The sequence below is a fragment of the Dermacentor albipictus genome, chromosome 7 (genome assembly GCF_038994185.2).
Source record: "Dermacentor albipictus isolate Rhodes 1998 colony chromosome 7, USDA_Dalb.pri_finalv2, whole genome shotgun sequence".
Taxonomy (NCBI): Eukaryota; Metazoa; Arthropoda; class Arachnida; order Ixodida; family Ixodidae; genus Dermacentor; species Dermacentor albipictus.
The window spans coordinates 102,408,462-102,427,958 of record NC_091827.1 but is presented as its reverse complement, the minus strand read 5'-3'; the positions used below and the strand labels follow the sequence as shown (position 1 = coordinate 102,427,958).

At 46.1% G+C, this 19,497-nt stretch overlaps 2 protein-coding genes across 2 annotated transcripts; one reads left to right on the top strand and one right to left on the bottom strand.

Annotated features, from left to right (window-relative positions):
- The first annotated feature begins 15,776 nt into the window (after nt 1-15,776).
- On the top strand, nt 15,777-17,156 carry LOC135919205 (uncharacterized). The gene is made up of 2 exons (XM_065452911.1): nt 15,777-16,447; nt 16,580-17,156. The coding sequence occupies exons 1-2, from the start codon at nt 15,777-15,779 to the stop codon at nt 17,154-17,156; spliced, it is 1,248 nt and encodes a 415-aa protein (XP_065308983.1).
- Nucleotides 17,157-17,497: 341 nt separating this feature from the next.
- Nucleotides 17,498-19,222, bottom strand: LOC139047881 (uncharacterized). Its single transcript, XM_070522035.1, has 3 exons — nt 18,995-19,222; nt 18,350-18,485; nt 17,498-17,911 (listed from the first exon to the last, which is right to left on the bottom strand). The coding sequence occupies exons 1-3, from the start codon at nt 19,123-19,125 to the stop codon at nt 17,498-17,500; spliced, it is 681 nt and encodes a 226-aa protein (XP_070378136.1). The 5' UTR covers nt 19,126-19,222.
- Nucleotides 19,223-19,497: the final 275 nt, after the last annotated feature.

The following is a 19,497-nucleotide window of genomic DNA, read 5'->3' as shown; positions in this document are numbered from 1 at the left end:
ACCTCGATGCGCTCCTTTTTCGAGGAGCTCCACCTGCTCACAGCCCTAGCTTCACCAGTGGAAACCTGTGTTGAGGCCACCGTGACCAGATTGTTGTCCTTCCATCGCACAAGGGCAACGTCTCCTTCCTCTGTCACCTTGACATCGGTGCTCCCACGCTCCTCCTTTCGCATTTCTTTTTCGCCCTTCAGCTTACAACCCAGCAGCCTGTTGCACCTGATCGTACCCGTGGCAAGGATTCCAATACCTTTTAGCTCCCTCAGAAGCAGCACGGACGTGAAGTAATTGTCAAAGAACAATTTCAGGTTGCGGTGCTGTGGGAATGACTCCACAAGTCTCATTACCACACAGCCCCCTAGACCAAGGTAGGAGAACTCCCGGTCTACTCCTGTGCCTTTGCCCTGATAGAGTTCAAAATCATGCGCCAGACCATCGGTGCTGCATCGCACAAAGATTTTCACACCAACAGGGTTTGGCTTACTCTTTTCACCACCTGTTTTGCTGGGACCCTTCCTGTAAATGCCACCATCTGCTCATCAATGCAGTTATGTTCAAGCTCTTCAAGCTGAAGGCACCGGGACCTAATGACATCGAGGAGCGGCCTCACCTTCCAGAACTTGTCCACACTGGATGCATCCCTTGGCTCATTCTGGTCAGTTATGTGCAATGCGCTTCGCAATTTAAAAAATCTGTTTACCGCCATTGCATCTGCAATTGCAGAAATTCGGGTACCGCTTTGCCAATACATGCGGACACGTGGGAATTTCAGGACACCCATGTAAATGAGAATTCCAAAAAACACTTTCATCTCTTGCACGGAGCACGAAAGTTCGTTTCCTGTGTTCTGCAAGGCATAAATATTTGTGTACTTCGTGAAGTCCTCGAACACTTCATCGGTGAAATACTTCATGAAATACTTTAGCGGTTCTTCTGGCGTTGATCCGCCAAGCGGGTGGTAGGTGCAGCGCGTGTCCACTGGATCGAAAGGTTTGGAGAGCCACTTGACATGCTTCACTTTTTTCGCAGGCATCTCATCACTGTCACTGAGATCACCCTCGTCGTCTGCAGGATGCATTTTAGGGTCATGCTCCTCATTCGATGCAGTTACCTGCAAACGTAAAGGCAAAATGATGCAACTGCTAACAAGAAATTTCGCTATTTGCCACTTACCGCTTGAGCTGCCTGTACATCGGCGACTTCATCGTCAGAAAGATCGGCGTCTGACACATCTCCATTCATGATGGCGTCAAAAAGCTGGTCTACTGACGAGTTCGGAGTCTTGCGTCTTGTTCTCGCATGAGTCTGGATGCCTATAAAAGGAAAAAAAGGCTCAGTAAAGCAGAAAAGCGACATTCGCCGCAGTTACAGCAGGATGAACCGGCGGCCGCCTAAACGGTGCATTTGTGACACGTTGTGTACAAATAGACACGCCATCGTAAACATGACCACCGTTACCTAACCAGTAGTACAATAAAAAATAATTCCGTATTATTCTTATCTATAGCACTTAGTTATCAGGTCCACAGCTTTAGTTCCAGCTTAATCAACGTTTTAAATAGGCAGAAAAGATAAAGCCAAGAGCACCTACTTGACGCGCCGTAGAACGTCGAGGCGTCCATCTTGTTTTCTTGTTTTGGTAATGCATTTGGCGCGGCAATCACGAGATGGCAGCACCGTCCGGTAGAGCGGTAAATTCGAATGCGGCTCCAATGGCCCAAGTGTTGATGACGACGATAGAAGCTCGCAAAAAAGCTCGTGAAAATCGCGTGTACAATTGTACACGCCGTGTCGCAAAGGGTTATTATTTTCAGAAAACCGCGTGTTATTTGTATTGAAAATTTGCGTTGAGGGAAGTAACTCAGCTGGAATGTCACTGTTTCTACTTCTATATAATATAAGACATAGTTTCAGTTGAAGTGTGCAAGTTAATGGTAGAATCTCAAGAGTGCGAAAAATGGGCGCTGCTGATGTGATGTATGAACTGTGGGTAATTATTCGGACCGCCCGGTTCTGAAGGTGAATGAGGGTTGTCAGATGTGCAGGATATGTGTTGCCCCATGATGAAATGCAGTAAGTAAGGTGACTGTTAATGAAAGCGTAGTAAAGTGATTTTAGTATATATTGCTGAAAACAGTGTCTTGTTCGAATGAGCACGCGGATGCCGAAAGCAGTCTTCTTAGTGACAGAGTTTACGTGAATGTTATACTTGAGTTGGGGGTCTAATGTAACACCAAGGAAAGTTACAAAATTATATGGGGTAATGACGTAGTTATCAATGTATAGTTCAGGGGTTATTGTAGGCGTTTTTTGGGACGAGTGAAATAACATAAACTTTGTTTTAACAGGGTTTACGTTTAGCAAGTTATTTTTACACCAAGACACAAGATTCGTGACATCGGTGTTTAACTTTCTGAGTAGACTGTTAATGTCTTTATCACTACTGAATATCGTTGTATCGTCAGCATAGAGGATGCACTCAGAACTGTTAAGCGATGATGGTAAGTCATTAATGTAAATGAGGAATAGCAGAGGACCCAAAATTGATCCTTGTGGAACGCCCTGGTTCGTTGTTATTGGGGTGGATAAAACGCTTCCATATCTAACAACCTGGGTTCTATTAGTAAGGTAGCTTTGCAAAAGAGCTAAAGCAGGTCCACAAATTCCAAATGATTCAAGTTTAGCGTACAAAATGGAGTGGTTAATAGTGTCAAAAGCTTTAGTTAAATCAACAAATACCGCTCCCGCCCATAGCCCATTGTCGATAAACTGCTTTAGGCTGTCAGTTAGTTTTATCAGTGCTAATTCAGTTGATAAGTTAGCACGAAAACCAAACTGCTTAGAAGTTAAAAGGTTAAATTTTGTTAGGTAGTTCGTTAGGCGATTAACAAGGAGCTTCTCAATTACTTTACTAAAAAATGGCAGTATCGTTATAGGGCGATAATTAGAAAAGATATTTCGATCACCTTTTTTAAATACTGGAGTGACTTTTCCTTGTTTGAGACTCGTTGGAAAAACGCCGGTACGAAATGCAGTGTTAATAATATCAGAGAGGACAAAAGATAACTCACGAGCAACAAGTTTGATTTTTGATGGATGAATTGAATCTAGGCCACAGCCTGTTGTCTTGAGCCCTATTATAGTGCGATGAACTTCATTTGGCGATGTGGGTTTTAAGAAAAAGGAATGAGGCACGCGGGGCAACTTGGGCAAGTTAGGGACACCGGCTGCAGAGCTCTTGAAAAATGATTCATTAAATGAATTTGCGACATCTATAGGATCAGTTAGAGTGCTGGTGCCGTCAGTAAACCCTGTCACAGGTGTGTCTTGTTGATTAAGATTTAAAAATTCTTTAATTACATTCCAATTTTTTCTCCAGTCATTCCCATTTTCGAGCACTTTATTTTCATAGTATGTTCTCTTAGCCTGTTTAAGTAAGACGGTGAGAGTTTGTGAATATAATTTGAATCGAGCCTTAAGGGCGAGGTTAAATGGTTGGAGTTTTAATTTTTTGAAGAGGTTATCTTTTTTATTTATAGAGCGCAGTAGTCCTCTAGTGATCCACGGATGCCTGGGGGTGGAATACCAACGTGATATGGAGGATACAGACGTACAAGTATTTATAATATCTGTTAGTTTCTCATTTAAAGTGCTGAATGCTTTGTTAACACAAGATTCCTCGGATAATAGGCCCCAGTCAGAGCCGGACACCAAATCCACAAATTTTCCTGAATCAAAAGAACTCTTAATCACCATTTTATTTTTGTAAGTAGTTTGAGTATTTAATCAGAGAAAAATTGGATAATGGTCTGTCAGATTAAAATGGACCACACCAGCTTTTTGATTAGTCATGATATTACTGAGTACATGGTCAATAAGCGTATTTTGACCGGAAGAAGCACATCGTGTTGGAGAATCTAGCAAAGATTCCAAACCATGCCCAATGAAGCACTTGGTGTACTGGACACAAGAACTATCGTTAAAATTTGTAATGTTAATGTTAATGTCGCCGACAATGATTACATTATAATTTTTGGTAATGAACGAGTTTAATAAACTATCAAGTTCACCACAAAAATCATCGTAAGATGACGATGGGGAACGGTAAATTGAACCAATGATAGTTCTTTTGTTGGTTGGTAGAAAGTGATTGTCAAATTCAAGCCAAACTGATTCGCATTTGGCCATGGAAAATGAGATATCTGCACGCCGTTTATAAGATAATGTGTTGGAAATAAATATTCCCGATCCACCGTGGCGATCAGCCAGACGATGAAAATATTCCGAATGATAGCCCGGTATGGAAAATAAGGTATCGTCAGCTGCAGATAGCCACGTTTCCGATAGACATATGAGCGAAAAGTGGTGATTGGTTAAAGTAAGAAAGTTAACCATATGATCAAAGTTTTTGGGTAAGCATCGGACGTTAAAATGTATGATAGAAATCTGAGAAGTGGACGAAGAACTAAGTAGTTGCTTTAGCTCATGAACAGTGTGTGACGCCATGGTGATTCCCAGTCATTAAGGCACAGGAATAGTGCTTTTCAGGTAAAAATGGATAGATCATCGACTCCAGAGATGCGGTACACCCTACTGTCTGTAGACTTTCTTGCTTTGATACGGCAGTTGTCGACCCAAAGGAACTGCCACTGCTTTTCCCTTTTAAGAGCCAGCGCTTGGGCAAACAGCCGCTTGTTCTCTGGAGTCAGGTGATCGTTGACGAATATGGGCTTATCCTGATTCGTTATGCCAATGGACCTGGCTGACAGACGCGCCTTCCTAGCCTTTGTAGCGAACTCGGTCTTCTTTTGACGAGAACAAAAACGCGCAATAATGTTTGAACCACCTTTAGCAGGGACCCTGTGCACAACATCAATTTCTGCAGGACTCGCAGGACAACCAATTTTTTCTGCGATATGATGCAGAATTGCTTCACAGCTTTCGCCCTTTGTTTCTGGTACACCTTTGATTTCCACATTGTTCATGCGGGAGTATTGCTGCAACTCAGCAACCTGTTTTGTTAGCTGTTCGTTCGTTCGCGAGAGCTCCTTATTTTCTTTGACCAGGCCTTCCTGCTTTGTCTTCATCGTTTCAAACGTTTCATTAAATAGGGCGATGCTGTTACGCAATTCCTCAACTTCTTTTCGCAACGAATCCATCTCTCTAGATAACTCGGCACACGTTGGCATTATGATTTGGCAGCAGTGGGTACGGCAAAAAAATGTGAAAACGAATTCCTATGCAGTGATACAAATGAAACCAACCTGCGTAGGCGACAGAAAACGTTCAGCAGAATGCTCCGCTGCCGCGACCTCAGCTGCCAAGTGATGAATTCTGCGGTGATCCAACTTTATATGGTTTCCGGGTGCCGATGGTTCCTGGGGTGATGTACAGGTGGCGTTCGTCACGGGCGGCACGTGGCGCTTCGCTGACGCAGCCAGTCCTGTTAAATATTCATGAGATAGGGCACACGTGCGTTAAATAGGATGGTCGAAGCACTTTTGCGCACTTTTGCGCCATCCTTCTTTATAAGGATGTTGAAGTCTTCAAGGAACTGAAATATAGTTGAAATAAAACATGCACTATACTTTCTAAGCTCACATACAATCAAAAAGTCGCAGATCGAAACCACCGCTAAAGTAGCCAAGAGTATAATGGACTTCAACTGCAGGCCGATTGCATCAGTGCATAATACATTGCAACTGTAGAGATGAATTGCAAGAATGGACTGATTGCACTGAAAGATGAAGCAAACAAAAACGAATTAGACAGCACCGTTTATGCATATGAGTACAGAGCAGTCCAAGTGTTTTATTCAAGCAGTCGTCTTCCTGCTAGCAATATATCGAGCCCTTCAGCTCCTCAGATTCTCGCTCACGAGCTTACATATACAGTGCAATGCCTGCTGTTGACAGTATTTTCCACACCTGTATGTATGACCGTGAGTGACGATTATTGGGTGACACCCTGACAGCTAAGTTTACTACAGATACACAAACGTCCATGAAAGTGAACAAGAGGAGAGCTGCCACCGTAGCTAAACAGGTATCAAGCATCGCAACTTCATTGCTATCATTGTCATGCAAAAGTTTTGCGTTTTACGAGTCTTTTTTCTCATCTTGATTTCACTTGTCATTACTATTACAGTTGGTTATTTCTCCTGTTCTTTCCTTGATTTATTGTTTATTGGCTTTGTTTTCTTGCAGTATTCTTGCAGCGGCCTTCCTAATAGCTTTTTCCGGTTCATTTCTAACCTTTTTTTTTATCTCAAGGGGTGCATATTCTGCAATTCGGCATTGTAATGTGGAATATTTGAAGAGGTGGTCATCACTTGCACGAGAAATCGCAGTCTAAAGAAATCAATTATTCACTTCAGGGCACATATTTCAATTGTAAAATACAAACCGAGCAGTAACACGGTCATGTCTGCTGCGTAGAAACCTAAACACAAACACTACTTTCAAAATGTCAATCCTTAAATAGTGCTACAAATTACATTCGCATTTCAGTTACGCTTCCCAGAAGCCTTCCTCCAGCAGTAGCAGTGGCATCACACAAACCAGTGTGAGATATTTCTCTGACATGCATTTAAAGCACGTAAAATAGGGAGGACTGGACAAACGTGGGGCTCTGTGAAAACTCTATCGAAGCATCCGTGAATCATCCGTGATTTTTTTAGGCAGGTGATCTAGTTTCGTTGATTTGCTTGAATAAAAAAATACGACATTGCACAAGGTTACTGCAATACATTCAACCATAGCACATTCAGTTATGAAATATTGCCTATTGTGGCACAAGTTTTAAGGACTTTGCATTGAAGTGGCCCTATTGTGTATACAGAGCCATCAAACCAGTCAGGTACCAACTCGAAATTTACGCAGATACAGCTCCCTATAGATCACAAGGACGTGTTTAAGTAAAGAAGCATTGAATAATGCAAGACAACTGATGCAAGGTGAGCGAGGAGATTTATAAGCTCAACGAAGAAGAATTGGCAGCATGAAAAAGATTTGCATGGTGCTAGGCTCCCATGCGCAATGTGTTCAGAACCCTTTCATATTGCAAAAGCATTCTGCAACTGTCGGAAACAAAGAAAGCCAGAGCTTCGAGCTAACTAGCGTTCCCCCTGTCAGAACCTTGCATGCGAGCTGATAACGCACATACTGTCAAATTTTTGTTGCTCTCACTGCTTAAGAGGAGAATCAGTGGCATAGAAGATGCACAGCTGTAACAAGGGCATACCAAGAGCACTGAGTGCTCTTTGGTGCTCATTAGGTAAAATGATAACATGCCCAAACAGAAAATGATAAAATGTCCTTCAATGACATAGTTTAGATATTTGATGTTTCTTTCACTAGGACCGATATGTTTATGACATCGCCAATAGTGGAAAATTTTGTGCACACTGAATGAAGTCAACAAGAAAAGGACACAAAGACCAGTGCAGGCTGACAACTGAAGTTTTATTCATAAAAACAGCCCATATATACCCACGAGACTCGTCACATGATCAGCACGCATGGACAACAGAGAATCCGTTCCACATGGTAACACACATAACATCATAGTAGAACACTATCGTCTAATATTGAGAAAGTTGATTTCACTTTCATACAAAGCGACAGACGGCTGGCTAACACAGTCTCCCTGTATTCTAGATATGTGCAAAGCTTCTGCAGTTTCTCTTGTCTAATTAGGACTAACATACAAAATAGTGTTTTTTTTTTTAAACAGTAGTTTACACATGCTCAATGAACGTTGTGCACACTGCATGGCCAAATGCTTACAGGGCCTTCCCTTCAAGCTGGCCAAGTGTTCTCTTCTCTTAACTTTACATTTATGCATCGGCTAGCCTGACCGACATAGTGATGGCCACACTTGAAAGGAAGTTTATATACCACATTTCTTTTACATTCTAAAAGCTGGTGCACATGATGCACCTGGCACTTAGTAAGACTGCTGAACATGTTATCATACAATCCACTTGTCGCAGGACAAACACACCCCACTTTGTCTCTTGCCAAAAAAGCTACATTCACGTCACATTTGTCAGCTAGCTTCTTGAGTTTATGCGATAAGCCATGCACATTCGGTATTACTGAATTTTTTTTATTATCTCGGCTTCTTTCTAAACCCTTGTCCTCCGATTTTATTTACCTCACTTGCCTTTCGTTTACAGTTAGCAGCATTGAAGTAGGGTACCCAGCATTTTCGAGGCGAAGCACCTGCTCAAGGAACGCTTCTCTCAACTTGTTCTTGCAAGTGTATGTCAAATCCGATTAAAAGTTGCCCATGGCAATTCCGTTTCCTACTATCCTGGAATGGGCTGACTTGTATTGTGGAAGAGGTTTCTCATTCTCTAGGACTATTTCCAGCACAACTGGTCATCTTTGAAACTGAGCATCACACCCAGGAACTGTAAAAAAGAGCCATCTGTTGGCGCTTCATATGTAAAAACTAGCTCTTTGTCTCTTATCCTGAACGCGTCTAACACTCGTGATGTGAACACGTCTAAAGCTTTGTTCATGTGCGTGAAAAATTCTAAGGAGGTGGTGCATCATATTTAGAGTCTTAAAGGGGGTTACAAAGGCTTTAGCGTTGACATGCAAGACCTGTATTATTCTCTGCCGCAGGATGTTCTACTGTGTGTAAAGGAATACATTGAACAAGAATATAATGAACTTGCTTTACGTAATAAGATTGGAATGTCCCTAGAAGCTTTTCTAGAAGTACTTGTCACGTACCTGGAAAACACGTATGTCCAGTTTAATGATAAAGTGTTCCTTCAGAGAAATGGGGTATGCATGGAATCGAATGTAGCCCCAGTTCACAGTGCTGAGCACCACTTTTTTGAGTGGTGTTGACAGACTTGCGAATTCAAAATTGGATAGCAAAGTGCTAAAAATATTCAGATATGGGAACGATTACCTACTTCAACGCTGCTAACTGTAAGCGAAAGGCTAGTGAGGAAAATAAAATAAGAGGACAAGAGTTTTGGAAAGAAGCCGAGATCATAAAAAAATTCTGTTACGCCTATGTGCATGGCTTATCCCATAGACTCAAGAAGGTTGCTGGCGAATGTGACGTGAATAGTTTTTTTGGCAAGAGACAAAGTGGAGAGTGTTTGCCCTGTGACCGATAGTGCGTATGATAACAAGGTTAACAGTCTTACTAATAAGTGCCAGGTGCATCACGTGCACCAGTTTTGAAAATGTAAACAAAATGTGGTATAGAAAATTTCTTTCACGTGTAGGCAGCACTACCTCGGTCATACTGGCCAAGGCATACACGAAAGGTTAGAGTAGTTGGCCAGCTTGAAGGGAAGGCCCTATATGCATTTGGCGATGCGCTGCGCACAATGTTCATTGAGCAGTGTAAACCACTGCTTGACAAAACTGCTATTTTGTACGTTTGTCCTTACCAGGCAAGAGAAATTGTACAATTTTGGCCCATATCTAGAATACAGGGAGCATGTGTTAGCCAGCCATCTGTCGCTTTGTACGATAGTGAAATCAACGTGCTCAATATTAGGCGATAGTGTTCTATTATCATGTTATGAGTGTTGTTATTATGTGGAACGGATGCTCTGTTACCCATGCGTGCTGATCATTGTGACTAGTCCCGCGGGTATATACGGGCTGTTTTTAGGAATAAAACTTCAGTTGTCAGTCTGCGCTGGTCTGGGTCCTTTTCTTGTCGACTTCGTTCAGTGTGCACAAAACTTTCCACAATGAAGTCAAACCAACTAGCCCACCTTTCAGTTTTATTGTATCGCTAACAGTATTATGCATGCATTATTTTTTCTGCGTCTGCCCATTAAAATTCGCGAGTTTGGTACTCTCTGCTTCATCATCACAATAACGCAACATTTGGAAAGCAGAACAATGTGTGCATGGCAATAGCATGGTCCTCAAATGTCTCATTTATATGCATTTATTTTTTTGCGGTGTAGCGGCTGATGTGCTTGTGCTCTAGGAGAAGCACACATACCCGACTGCACTTTATGCATGCAAATAGCAAGATCAGAGGAACTTTCTTGCGCCTGAGAATAATATTTATTTAGAAGTACAGCTAAGCTGCCACATTACTTGCCGAAACCTCCAAAAGCTTTTCACTGATAGTTCATGACACATGAGATATGTAATGAAAGCACGCACCCATTCTATGTCCGCCAGGTACGGATACTTCTCCATGGCTACCACAGGTGACATCCGGCACAGTTCCTTTACCCTCGCAGAGTGTGTCAGTTGCAGCCTGGAGAGCATTTGCGGCCTGTCAGGGTTTGCCTTTTTACATTCGGCAACCAGCCAGGCTTTATGGTGCGCAAGACTGCAGCTGTCTTCACCACTGGGCACCAAACGTTGTGACTGCACATCGAAACATGAAATGCATCTTCTCAAGATGGAATGGAATGATAGATGTAATTAATGGAATAGCAATCCTTTAACGAGTATTTAGGTAGAATGTGCAGTATGATGCCCTTACCAAAACGGGTCCCACTTTTCCACGCTGCAATACTTCGGGAGCAGCACCATTGGATGTTCTTGGCCGCTTTGCTGCAGTGCCATACTTCTGTCGGTTAATTACCACTCTATCCGTGGCCAGCTTCCGTCGTTCATTTTTGAACTTTTGCCGCAGCATCACAACCCAAGAAGCCTGCAATTTCAAATAATCTTTAAGAAACCAGCATTCCTTCTTTCGCTTTCATGACTGAAGTGAAGCAAGAAAGCCCCTTTTGGTTCAAAACACTTAGCACATTACCCAAAAAAGAAAAAAAAAATATATATATATACAGTCACTACACAAAACGTATCCCATCCTAGTCCAATGACTGCCCAGCGTAGATATGGTGATGAAACAAATAAGAGTGGGAATTTCAGTTAAAATCAGTTGACAGTGCAGCTGCGTCCTCGTCTAGTCGTTCATTCTGTGTCCGTGTTCCTTAAGTTCTGCTGCTAAAAATCCTCGAATCATATATTGACCACACCAGTTGTTTTGTCGTCTTCATACTTCGTTACGTGCATACGGCTTTTTATGAAAAAATGCAAATTTGTCAGGAATCAAAAGGAAGTACCTAGTTTTCACACATTATATGCTCATCATGCCGTGCCACTGGTGTTGGCACTAACAGTGTGTACTCAGACACTAACAAGAAACAAGCAGCTGAATTTCTTGCACATGCAAGGCGCCCACATCTCTCAGTATAAGAATGTATACTGTTCTTAATCTAGAAATACGCCTCAGGATTTCTGCTGCTCGCATCAATGTCGACATGACAAAAATGAAGTGCCCAAAATTTGCGTTCACGAGAACAGTGCACACGCGCGTCCACATTTCACGACAGCGCGCATGCACTCCTGTAACTTTTAAGCTGTATCTTATATTGCACTGACCGATTATAAACACCTTCATAGCACAGAAATAACTTCTGAAAAGCACACGAGATACTTGAACGAGGCAGAAAGGGCGGGAACCACAACTCTCCCGCAACGCTTATGCACGGTTCACTTCAGAACATATGCAAATAGCATAGGATAGGATAGGGATAACTTTAATGAGGTGCCGGCATACGACGATTTAACGTGTCGTGACGCTGGCCAAGCGTCGACCCGGGGTTATACCCTACACTGCACTAGCCCAGTTGGGCCCGTTTGTAGTGGGTCATGAGGCTTGTGCTTTTCGAGCGCACCCCGGGCCTGCTGGACGGCCCATAGTTGCGATTCCTTGTCTGCAGACTGCAGTGCACCTTGAAGTTCTGGCGGGTAAGTCCTGGAGGTAGCTGCCGTCGGGAACCTGGCACAGTCCCACATGATATGCCATTGGTCCGCCGGACCCGCTGCACAAACACCGCACAGCCCACTCGGATAGAGCTCTGGGTGAAGCACGTGCAGCATTGCGGGGGCGAGGAGTGACGCGGTCTGTATTTGTCTTAGTATTACGGCCTCCTCCCGACTGAGTGCCGGGTGGGGAGGCGGCATTGTCCGTCGAGCTAAGCGGTAACACTTGGTTACTTCGGCATAACTAGTCAACCTGTCCTTGGTTTCGAACCACCACACGGAACGGTCACTCTCGGGGGCACGGAAGGTAAGCGCTCGTGCCGCCGAATGAGCCGTCTCGTTGTGGTTCGGTGAGGATGCACACTCGCCGGCGTGCGCCGGGAACCACTTGATACGGACGGTGCTGCCGCGGTCTTGAAGTTGGAGCTTGCCGATGATGGCGGCCGCCGGCGCGCATATTCGCCCCTTGGCAAAGTTGCGCACGGCATTCCTCGAGTCGCTGAGCACGGTGCGACACTCGGCCTCGGTGATCGCCAGAGCGATGGCAACCTCCTCAGCGTCTGTGGCGTTCGTGCACCGCACGCTCGCCGCCGTTGTCTTGGTGCCGGTAGCCGCCGCAACGACCACCACCGCGAAGCCCAGCGTAGATATAAGTCCCGCGAACTTACGACCACGCGGCTCTTCCTTGCGATAGCCCCACATGGAACAGGGGGCGTTAAAATCGCCCACTATCATCAGAGGATCGCGACACGCGATCCTTAGCGCTGCGCTAAAGATGTTAGAAAAAGTAACGTTTTTTAGTTTCGGGGGGCAATATATATTAAGTATGTGTACGGCGCTATCTGTTCGCCGCAGGGGGAGGACAGAAACCCTCCTGCGCTGTGTAGCCGTTATTCACTAGGAGACAGGTGGACGGGTCTCGCTGAAAAGCGTTATAGCCCGAGAGCTTAACCGCAGCCCCGGTTTCTTACAGTGCAAGTACTGCGGCGGGGTACTCGAGATTTTCAATGTACGCCCTCAAGTGCGCGCGTTTCGTCCTGTCTTTGAAACCCCGACAGTTCCACTGTACAAGAGAGAGAGCTTGCTCTCTTTGTTGGGGGCGCCGCCCTCTAGGGAGTTGGTTGGGAGGGGACGCAGCCATGTTGATTTGAAGGGAGATCGCCTTGGAGAGCCGGCCCAGGATCCGTCACTTGCAGCTGGAGCGATTCCGGCTCCTCCGAGGGTTCGGTTAGATCGATGGGCCGGGTGAATTTTGATGGGCGGTTCGCGTCTTTGAGGGGTCCCGTTCGGCGGAAAATCCGGGGGTTTGACTCTAGCCACGTCTTAATGTTGGCCGTCACGGCGGCCGTAACCGTAGCTGTGACCGCCTTGAGAAGGCTGTCTTGAATTTGAATTTAGCCACAATTTGATATCTGAGCCGCTAATTCGGCAAGGGCGTTTTCGAGGGCGGTGAAACGCACGTCAGAGCTAGATGGTGTCAGGTCCGCATGCACCGCTTGCATCGGTTCCGGAGCTACATGGGCAGGGGGCGGGGAGGACCGAGCCGTTTCTAGCGCGTGAATTTTGGCGTTAAGTTCAGCATTTTGTGCCCGGAGAGTCTCGAGCTCGCGGCGGAGGTCCGCGACGTCAGAATTAAGGGGGGGATGAGGAGGGATCTTTGGTGGAGGAGAAGATAGGGGAGTGCGGGGAGGCGGAGGAGCCCCGTCTCGGCTGCCTACCTTGGGCTGAGACGTATTCTTTGGTGTGCCAGACGGAGGGCCTTCGAGAGCCCGAAAGTCCCCGTCTTGGAATGTAGGGGCGCCTGTATCCCGTGACGCTTTCGGGTTAGTTGACTGAGGTGACTTGGGGGCACGTCCAGGCAAGGTGCCCGCTGCTGGCGCTGGTCCGGTTGTGCCTTTCGTCGCCTTGTTGCTAGTCGTGGGAGCTTTGGAGTGGTGTCAGAACCCGAGGGCACTGCAGTCCGAGGTTGGGTTCGTTGGCCGGTCGGCTTGCCCGGTTGTTGCAGCCGTCGAAATTTGGCTTTGCAGTCTTGCGAGCCCGTAAGATGAGCCCCACTGCACACGATGCAGGAAGGAGTGCACTCGTGGGGCGCCATTTTGCCGTCTTCGAGGACTGCGACCGTTTCGCCGCAGTGTTCACAGCGATTGTCAGTGTCCACAGTGATTGGCATAAGTACGGACGGTGATCGATGGTGCCGCATCGGAAACACGCGGGAATAGTCCGCTTATATTCGCGCACCACAGTCACCACACTGTTATAGTGCATGTAACGCGGTACTCTGTGTCCCACGAAGGTGAGCAGGGCAATCGTCGACTTCCCCAGCTTGCGGATGAAGGCTATCTCTCCTCCGCGCCACTGGACTTTAGATTTCAGGGTGGTAGAAGCTTCCTGCTCATGGACCGTAATAATCCCCCTGCAGACTTCACCGTTGACTTTGGCGTGTCCGACCACCGGGATGGGGCCTTTCGAAGCATTGAGTGTAAATTCACGAGCGAGCGCGTTCGCCACATTGACGTCTTGAGTGGTGGCAATGACAATATTCTGGTCCCAGATGGGCCAGACACTAAGAATGTCCACCGAAGATGAATTTACATAGGCAGAGAGCAAAGCACCAAGCTCACCGTTCTGCAGGGCTGTCTTCAGGGAGATCGTCACTCTGGGCTTGATGACAATCGTGAAATCTTCTTTGCGGAATCGAGGCATAGCGGTGGGCCGCCATTTCTTCGATGCCGCTGCTTGCGAGAGCTGAGGGTTGGACTTTTCAGGATTCGTAGGCACAGAAACGCCGGAACTCATGGAACGTCCGCTGACCGCCGAAGTGTTCGAGTGTTGCTGGCGTTTACGAAGTGCCACCAACGAGAAAAGGCCTTCATCCATTATCTCCTCCGTGTGAGTGGAAGTTTCAAGCGAAGACGGACCTTCTGCGATGATTTCTGACCATGTCATCGTCTCGGGATCGTACCCGCGCCAAGCAGAGGCCGCCATGGCGGCCGCTGAGAACGATGGAGATCGAGTCCGGGGCGTTAGGCTCAGCTGGGTGAAGTGGCGGAGACAAAAATGGGCCTAAAAGGCCCCCCAAAAATGGCCCACCTGCTACAGAGCGGTATCTTCGGGCGCCGGCTGATGTTATCCGTCTAGTAGAGGCAAAATTTCACGGGGTCCCTTGGAATTTTCGGTAAACCGGAGGTAAATTGCCGGAGCCGATGTGAGGCGCGTCCGCTCGTCCCGCGCTCGCAGCGCCCCTCCGCACGGGGCGCCGCTGCAGGGTGGTCGCAGCACTAGAGTTACTTCTAGTTCACTGTAGGTATACCGTTTATACGATGATGCTTTTACGGCAGGTTGCAATTTTCGTTCAATACTACCGTTCAAAATTCTTGTTTCAAGTGTATGCAGAGAAACTGCAGCTTTTTTTATATGTAGCAAGTTTGAGCTTGAATTCTGTATAGTTGTTACTGAATTTCGGCACGTTATTGCCAGTTGGCTAAAACGTGAGGCGGACGAATATAGTAGTGCTCTTCACACAATTGACTGTAAGTGTACAAAAATACATAGAATATTATACCTGTGTCACACGGGCACATTTGGAAGGCCTTCCAGTCAACGGCCTTCGAAACGCCACAACTCTATCGACTCAAAGGAGTTGTCGCGCTGCTACACGGCATTTTTGAAAGGCCGTTGAGAGGTTCAGGCGTTTCTCGCAAAATTTTGTGGCGCTGCGGCCCTTTATTTTCGTTTTCGTGTCAAAAAAAGTTAAACAACATTAAAAACAATTAAAAGCACTATAATTTCTCTTACGTTTGTTTATACACTACAAAAAAAATGTTTATACATTGCTATACATATATGTTTAGTTTTTAAGTTGTTGAGTAACGAAACTGCGGCAACGTTCGCTCCACTCGATGCGGCTGCCGTTCTGTGTGAGCACATGTTTCTCTTCAAAGTGCGACCATAGAGAAAGAAATTGTGCGCCTTGCGCTTCGACTGCATTCTGGCTCTACCGCTATGGGTGACAGAGAGACTGAAGCTCAAGATGACAAGACTGCTATGATAACCTATATGGGTGCGATCATGCAGCTTGATGCCGAGATTGAGGCCGCAAAAGCGGAAGCCGACGCCATCGAGGAAGAGCTGCTGATCGTCAACAATTTGATGATGACGATAGACTCGGTGACCGAACAAAGCGTCAACAGAGATAGATGGTCGTTCTCTCGCCGGACGAGGTGGTTTGAGGAGACTGTGCCATTGCTTGGTGAGAAGTTTTTCAAACGTGCATTCCGCGTAACGCCGGCGACTTTTCGCTACATCGTGGACGCCGTGAGACCGCTGCTCGAGCGTCAGAACACGAACATGCGTGAAGCCATCACCCTCGATAAACGTGTCGCGATTGGCTTGTACCGGTTGTGTTCTTCAGCTGAAGACCGTAGTGTCGCCGAATTGTTTGCTGTGGGACGCTCAACCGTCAACGTGGCCTACAGAGAGTTGTGCGAGGCTGTTATCCACACTATGGAGGCGGAGTGGATCAAGATGCCCACAGCTTCAAGCATGGCCGAGCACATTCGCGAGTTCACGGCCACGTTGGAATTCCCGCAAGCCATAGGAGCACTAGACGGGTGCCATTTCCCCGTTTCACCGCCCAGGGAGAGCGCCACCGACTATAGGAACTATAAAGGATGGTAAGTCGTACCTCTGATATGGTGTGCACTTTCATTACATCACCTACGGCTTCCAAGCTACGTCATATTTTTAGAGTACGGAGAATGGGTAAATACTACCAATCCGAATTAATGAGGTCTTTTTTTATGCAGGTACAGCATCATCCTCCTCGCACTGGTCGACCACAAGTATAGGTTCCGGTACATCAATGTGGGTTCTCCTGGCCGCTGCCACGATGCATATGTGTACCACCGCTCAAGACTAGCAGACGCAGTCAAGGGCCCCCTGTTCCGCCGACCACTAGCAACAATCAGTGGTACAGCTGTGCCACCCTTAATACTATGCGACCAAGCATTTCCACTCACTGTAAACCTGATCAAGCCATTCAGCCACAGGGCACAGTTAAGTGAAGAACAAAGGTTATTTAATTACAACCTTTCCAAAGCCCGACGGATTGTGGAGAATGCCTTTGGTAGGCTCAAGGCAAGATTTCGCTTTATCTTGAAAAGGATGGAGTGCAACATCGACAATGCCCGCCTTGTCATTCGTGCCTGCTGTGCTCTGAACAATGTGTGCGAACATTTTGGTGACACTGTGCTCCAACAATGGCTGGTCGAGGCTCAAAACAATGATGGCGGCCTCCATCAGCCTGACCACAGCACAGATGCTGAGGAAGGCACAGGCAGTGATGTGAGAGCAGCTCTTGTCAGGCACTTCCAGCAGAGCTGAGAATTTTATGCTGAAGCTTTGTGGACGTTCATGCTTTGGTAGGTCAGTGAGTCCACTGTCATCATTAAATACTTGTGCACCTAGCAGAAGTTAATTTCTACTAAGCGCACAAGTATTCTTCTGTACTCAAAAGAGCGATTTAGCACACATTGAAGAAAGTATTTTGTACAAAACCCACAAGATGGGTGAAGTTGGGAATGGAAAATGAGGCATCCATACAATTGCAGCAAATTCCTACAATGAAAACCCGTACACTCTTGACCAAACAGGTTTCCTTTGTAATAATCTGTTGCGATTGGGTGGATGCTGCATTTTCCATTTCCTACTTCATTACAGCAACTTTATTTGGAACTTCTTTCTAAATATTTTGACATGGAATTAAAAAACTTTTCTTGCATTTGCATGTGTCGCTCTCTTTGCTCGTACTCTCTCTGACGGCTCGCCAACAGCTGCTCCCTCAGCAGTTTGTGTTCAGCCAGTATCTGCTGCTTGAAGTCATCACCCGCCTTCCTCTTTGGACCCCGGCTTGTAGTAGCCACACTAGCAGGGGTGGCACTGTTGATGGCAGGGCTGGAGGAGGCCGGGCTGGAGGATGCCGGACTGGGAGAGGCTGGACTGCTGGAGGCCGGGCTGCACGTGGACGGGGAGTTCGGTCCTGGGCTGTCCAGAGGTCTGATGGGCGCACTATCCTCCCATTGCAGCCTGTTCTCATTGTCAACAGCATTTTCGCCGCCGTTTATCATCTCCATGATGACCTGCACAATGATTTAATGTTACTTGCATCTTTGATAACTTCAGAATGTTTTGAAAGATGACATTCCGTCATGGGTATCAACACTCTGACGCAATAATACGCACACCGATGCATACTCTATTGTAAGTGTTGTAGTTAAACAGAGAACGCCAACAAAATGGGAACGCACCTCGCCTCTCTTTTACGTTATTGCAATGACTGGGTGCCAGCAAACAGCTATTATTTTTATGCGCTTATACTATCCTGAGGACTGTACGTGCGTGGAAAAGTAGTACCTGCAACCAGCAGTATGAGCCACAATTTACGACAATGCAGCACTTTCATCCTACAAAGTAGCATGTAATGGAACAATTTGTGCACATTCAGTTACGTCATCGAGCAAGTGAATGGCTTCACAGATTATTCTACACTTACTGGAGGCTTTTAAAAAATCCTATACCTCTTCAACAGTAACCTGGCTCTCTTGAGCCCTTGATGGGTCGTTGGCCGGGAGTGTCCCCAGAAAACTGTGTATTCTCCAGAAATGCGTCCAAGGTATGGCGCCAGCGCCAGTCTTTTGATTTTTCAGCCAAAACCTGAAATGTTATAAAAGAGAAGGTTTGGTTAACTATAAAGATGCATGTGCGGGCACAGATACAAAAATGTACTGATCAAATTCGCCTAACCGAGGTATCGATAAGTGGAACAGGAACACCAGAGAGTCTTATTACGTTTTATTCGAACGTAACCAAATTGTTTTTTGAAATCCTCGTCACGTGACTATAATTTTCGCACAGTATGCTGCGGTGTAACTTTCCGCATCGGACCTCTGAAGTCACATTAGTCAATTACCTTGAGTTTAGACACTAACCAACTGCATCATGCACAAGCAATATTCTTGAAAAGTTATGCTCGTTCGAGGCCGAGTTTACGGCTCATTAAAAGTGTCATGGGGTGGCGGAACAAAAATTCCACGACAAATGAAATTTTGCAAAGATCCACCTGTTCATTTTTTTTTCTCAATAAACACCTTTCTCTCTCACGGCCAAGCCCCTGCAAACGGTTAATCGTAAGGTGATCGGACAAATTTATGAAAGCCACTTACCGATAAGTCTGCGCAAGATTTTCAATCTTGTGGTGAACTTGCAGCCGAGTTCTTTCATAGCCCACCTGCTGCAGGGCCGCGGCGATATCGTCGTAAACGCCGCTATTTCTCTTCTGACGGCGTAGGTCCATAAGGCGATCCTCCCACAAATCTATGAGGAGCTCCGTTTCGCGCTCTCCCCATAGCTGCCGCGCTTGCGATGGCGCTACTTTTTTTTTCTTCTGCGGCTGGGCGCGCTCCATTTCAAACTCACACACACACGCAAAAAAATTCACTCGCCCGAGAAAACACTTCTGTGAGGTGAGGAAAAAAAAAGTTATACACTACCTATTACGTTAATGATAAAAAAAAACTGCAAGATAAACTAAACACGCGGAACAGGAAAAGGAAGCAAGAAAGTACGCAGACAAAAACACACAATGCAGAGAGCAATATGGCGGCGATATGACGGCAGCTGGAGTAGAGGGAGAGTGTACTAGACAACATGGAGGAAGGAACACAAG